We start from the raw sequence: 5,205 nt of genomic DNA, 5'->3' as shown, positions 1-5,205 counted from the left end.
GAAAACACCTAACGCCCTCAAATTTTAACAAGATTTGCTACTCTTCAACTCTTGTCCTCTCTCCATTCCAGACTTTTCTGGTTGGTTTATTCACCATTTACAATCTTTGCATGCATAATATATGTTATTCTTTTTCCTTCTTCTATTATCCAATTATTGATTCATTATTAAATATGAGAACCAAATTTTTGTGACAGGAGGTCCAGCCCGCCAGGGTTCTGCTCATCTGTTAATTGGTTGTCACCAAGTTGAAGGGACATCACAAGTTGTCTTGACACCTGTGAGCCCGCGAGTGAATTAGGTTGTTTTTTCTGGTTATCTGGGAAAAAAGAACAAGTGCTCTTCTACAAATCCAACAGCTGCATTGTTGCTCTCTTTCCTTTCACCACCCAAAGAAATGGAGAAGAGCAGCATCCTGATGCAGAGGTATGAGCTTGGGAAGCTGCTGGGCAAAGGCACCTTTGCCAAAGTCTACCATGCAAGGAGCCTCGCCGAAGGCCGATTTGTGGCGATCAAGGTCATCGACAAGGACAAGAGCGTCAAGGGGAGCATGATTGATCAGATCAAGCGCGAGGTCTCCGTCATGCGTCTGGTTCGCCACCCCAACATAGTTAAGCTTCATGAAGTCATGGCGACCAAGTCGAAGATCTACTTAGCAATGGAGTACGTGAAAGGTGGTGAGCTCTTCAGCAAGGTGGCCAAAGGCAAGCTCAAGGAAGTTGCAGCAAGGCGATACTTCCAGCAGTTGATCGGTGCAGTGGACTTCTGCCACAGTAGGGGAGTCTATCACAGAGACTTGAAGCCAGAGAACCTACTCCTTGATGAGAACGGCAACCTGAAGGTATCTGATTTTGGTCTGAGCACGCTAGCCGAATGCCGGCGCACCGATGGCCTCTTCCACACCGCATGTGGAACACCAGCTTATGTAGCACCAGAAGTCTTGCACAAGAAAGGCTATGATGGTGCAAAAGCTGATATCTGGTCATGTGGGGTGATCCTGTTTGTTTTGTTGGCTGGGTATCCTCCATTTCATGATTCTAATCTCATTGAGATGTACAGAAAGATAAGCAAAGGAGAATTCAAGTGCCCACAATGGTTTGCGCCTGAAGTTCGGAAGCTTCTGTCTAAAGTTCTTGATCCAAACCCAAAGTCTAGAATCACCATTGCTAAAATCATGGAGAATTCATGGTTCAGGAAGGGCTTGAAGCCTGTAGAAATTCAGGAGCAGCAGGAACAGATCCCCTCTGATCACAATGATGCTTCTTTTGTTTCTACATCTGCTGATTGCATTTCCAGTGTTGAGAAAATTCAAGTAAAACCCACTTGTTTGAATGCATTTGACATCATTTCTTTGTCTCCGGGTTTTGATCTGTCTGGGTTGTTTGAGAAGGAGAACAACATGAAGCAAGAGGCAAGGTTCACAACCACCAAACCAGCTTCTACAATTATCTCAAAGCTTGAGGAGATTGCAGAGACAGAGAAATTCAATGTGAGAAAGAAGGATGGAATGGTGAAATTGCAGGGGAGCAAAGAAGGAAGGAAAGGTCAGTTGGGTATTGATGCAGAAATCTTCGAAGTAACTCCTTCATTTCATGTTGTGGAGGTGAAGAAATCGTCGGGAGATACGTTGGAATACCAGAAATTCTGCAATCAAGGTCTCAAGCCTACTCTGAAGGATATAGTTTGGGCATGGCAGGGGTAACAGCAGCCACAGCCACAGCCATCCCACCTTTGGCTGTGTTCCAATACAGTCAATTCAAAAAGGCCCAACTTGTACTGGCAGCTTGTTCAAATTCAGGTATAAATTTTCAGATTGATGGAAACCAATCTGCTGCAGGAATGGCAACAGTTTCAGTTTCCTTCTTAATTATGTAATGCAAATCATGATTCGGCTCCACCCTTGGGATGTAAATTCATGTATCCAAATGTTAGATTCTCAATACCTACTAGCCCTTCTCACTTTTCTTTATTTTCATATTTTGTTTTTTCGCCTTTCTGGAGCCTGCAAATCTGATGCCGAATTTGTAGAAAACTACTCTATGATATATTCTACCCCAATTTATTTATTTTTTTGTTTTTACTGGGAAAAAACGCTCCAGGCGCAGAGACCTGGCCACGCTGGCTCAGCCTGCCGCACTTAGGTCTCTGTCCATGTCAGAGTAAAACTCTGAGGAGAGCTTACCCCTCAACCCCAGGGAGTCGCCAAGCTTCAGCTTATACAGCAGGGTGATGCCCATGGGATTTGAACCTAGACTGCCCGTCAAACGGTCTAGGCCCCATCCCATTACGCCAATCCTCTTGGGTCTGCTAATTTATGATCTATAGAAAAATCAATGAAATTAATGAAAATAACTAGATATTGATTCATCCAACTCTCCAGACAATCATTTACATTCAATATCTATTGACAAAGAACCAGAAACCTTATCTAATATAAATCTTAACTGATGTGGATCAAAATCTTAACTAAGATCCAAATTGTAAAAAAAAAAAACTCCAAAAAACAAAATATACCCACAAATGGATCCTGGACCAGGGTATATTCTTCTTATGCCCTCGATTGCAACAGTCCACATCAAGTAAAATGTCATAATCAAAGGGACCACCGGAACTTCAAAGAACAGCAAATGCATGAAATTGCTGTAAAAATTGTAAGAGCTTTCCATGGGAATCCGTGAAACTATATGGCTTCTATTAGAAATGTTGTGAGAGACTTGAATTTTGAACCCAATCCAAAAATATTTTGGTGACCGTACAATGGGATTTCCAATGGGGGTTTATGATGGTAGCCGAAGGATCAGGCCGTTAGGCCCGAGACTGGAGCCCTCCACAAACCCCTTCGGGGATGCTGCGGGAGGTATGAACCTGTCCAATTTTATAATTTTTTCTTTTGTACCGGTTAGGGTTTTATACCCTTCATCCTATATATAGCTGCCTCCTTTTGAGAGTTGGGCATGAGAGTTTAGCGTGTATTGAGGATTAGGGTTTTGAGAGTTATGTATCTCGCTTCTTTATTTACTCGCATGTGCTAGTGAATTTCTTGCTCCTCTTTCGCCCATGGATGCATGTCTGAGTGTCGAACCACGTAAATCTTGTGTCTTGTTCTTTTCTTCACTTTATCTTGTGGTCTGCTTCGTTTCCGATGTGGTTTTGCATAACAATAAACAACAAAGACAGAAAATCAGTCCACAGCAACATGGAGACAATGTCATTTTGGACCTATTCATTCCCCCACATATTCTGGACATACTCAAGATAATGCTGGGAGATTTCATACTTAGGATGGAGAAAGCAGCCAGGTTCATGATAGCTGAAGGGAACCAATTCCAGGAAAAACTGGCTTATGCGAATATTCCTTCTTTTTTCCCTTGAGCTTTGAAATTTGGTGTGTAACATTCAATCTCTAGATCATCAAACTGGCCACTTATAGCTGTAATAAACTTCCTCATAAATGATTTCCATCTTTATGGATGAAACTAATTGAGATAATTCAGTCACTTGACAGTAGATCTGTTTTGGACTGTAGTGAATGGTTTGTAACATTGATAAGCTGAATCACCATTTCTAAACCATGCATCCAAATAGACAACTGGTATCATGTCCTTCCTCACTTGTTTGGTTCTGATAGTTCTAGCATCAGCACATAAAAACTGCGAGCCAAAAGCATAGATTGGCACAGTGAGTGTCAAAGCGTTAGTCAGCAATCAATTGCAAATCCGATTCATGTGCTTTAAGTTTATTTGTATTGATTATACCTTATTACTCTGTGCTAGATTTACTTCCGCCTTGATAGTTTAATTTTTTAATGCCCTTCTGCACTTCTATGTAGAGCAGCAGACAAGATTTCTTCTTAAAAGAGTGTTCCATAATGTACTTTGTTTTCTTGGTGCTCCTCTTACCATGGTTACCCTAGCGCCTTTGTCTCTTGCATGTAGTTTTCTAATGCTAATGCAATTCGTTTGTGTACATTTCTGTTTGTGCTTCTGCTTCCATCAATATAAAGTTATATGATCTATAGTTTAAAAAAAAAGTGTAGGAGTCATTGATGTCAAGAAGAAAGCTACTAAACTTGGAAAATTATTGCTCCTCTAGGAGTATTTAATTTCTTTTTCCACCCTTTTCAGATGAGTTTAGCTCCATGGCACTTCTATCTCACAGTCCTCTCTTGACTTCTCCAATGTGTCAATCTTAAATTGCCTCTGGCTTCAGATAAGACTAGCAGACAGTTAATGTGGACTTCAGGAAGTGCAGGTATCGAATACATGCATCTTGAAACAAAACCATACAGATGCCAAAATAGCACACTGCATTTCATCACATTAATAACAGCACAAAAAATTTGTAAGTTCTGACCATCATATTTATCCTAAACAACTATGTACATTCTTTGCTAATGTATCAACTTAAGGCTAGTTGTGCTGAAATATTCCAATTATTTGCAGAGTGGCCAGGAGAAACTTGTCAACTCTTGTCGTGTCAGTGTATAACAGCCTGTTAATTACCAATTCTTCATCTTCAATCTTTGTTCTTGGGACAAGGATTAAACACCTAATTTCCTACTGCTATGTTAATAAAGTTAGCTCACGGTGCTCATATCGCGGACATGTCCAACAAAAACTCGATGAGAAAAGGAACTATATTGGCACTGTGGCCGTACACGAATTCGTACTACATGGCCACTCTTCCTCACTGTGTGCTACACTAGTTGAAGAACTTGGCACCAATTGAAGAGAAAGTAGACACCCGAGAGGAAGGCAATTTGCATCAATCAAAATCAGTATTATATCAAGATGCAAGAGATAGCCTTACTCTGAGAAGCAGTACATACACATGGTAACCAATATACATAACTTTCAAGACACCAAGATAGTAACATAGCTGTATCTTTAGGAATAGTAGAAGAATGCCAGTCAATGATCTCGCCGACACCCAATTCTAGCATTAACGAGCTTAGCTTAAAGAAAAATCCACTTTTGACCTGTAACAGACAGCACCAATGTTGAGTCATTCCCTTCATTGTCAACTGTAAGGTTGATGTAAGCAGTTTCAAAAGTAATGGCTAATTTTTAGGAAGTGGAAGTATGGTAGAAGTTAGAAAAAGTGGTTTCCTTGTTTTATGAAAATGAGAGTGGTATAAGTTATTAGACGTGGAGTAGTGGTTAGGTTATTTTCATTTTCTCTCTTTATAAATAGAGCAATGTATTT

The 5,205-nt window shown here is 40.6% G+C and overlaps 1 protein-coding gene across 1 annotated transcript; it reads left to right on the top strand.

Moving 5' to 3' along the window:
• The first annotated feature begins 397 nt into the window (after positions 1 to 397).
• LOC149836579 (CBL-interacting protein kinase 5-like) lies at positions 398 to 2,186 on the top strand. The gene has a single exon (XM_090005445.1). The coding sequence runs from the start codon at positions 398 to 400 to the stop codon at positions 1,700 to 1,702; it is 1,305 nt and encodes a 434-aa protein (XP_089861571.1). The 3' UTR covers positions 1,703 to 2,186.
• Positions 2,187 to 5,205: the final 3,019 nt, after the last annotated feature.

Source organism: Nuphar pumila, chromosome 5, assembly GCF_984573655.1.
Source record: "Nuphar pumila chromosome 5, dmNupPumi1.hap1.1, whole genome shotgun sequence".
Lineage (NCBI taxonomy): Eukaryota > Viridiplantae > Streptophyta > Magnoliopsida > Nymphaeales > Nymphaeaceae > Nuphar > Nuphar pumila.
This window is presented reverse-complemented; position numbering and strand designations above follow the sequence as displayed.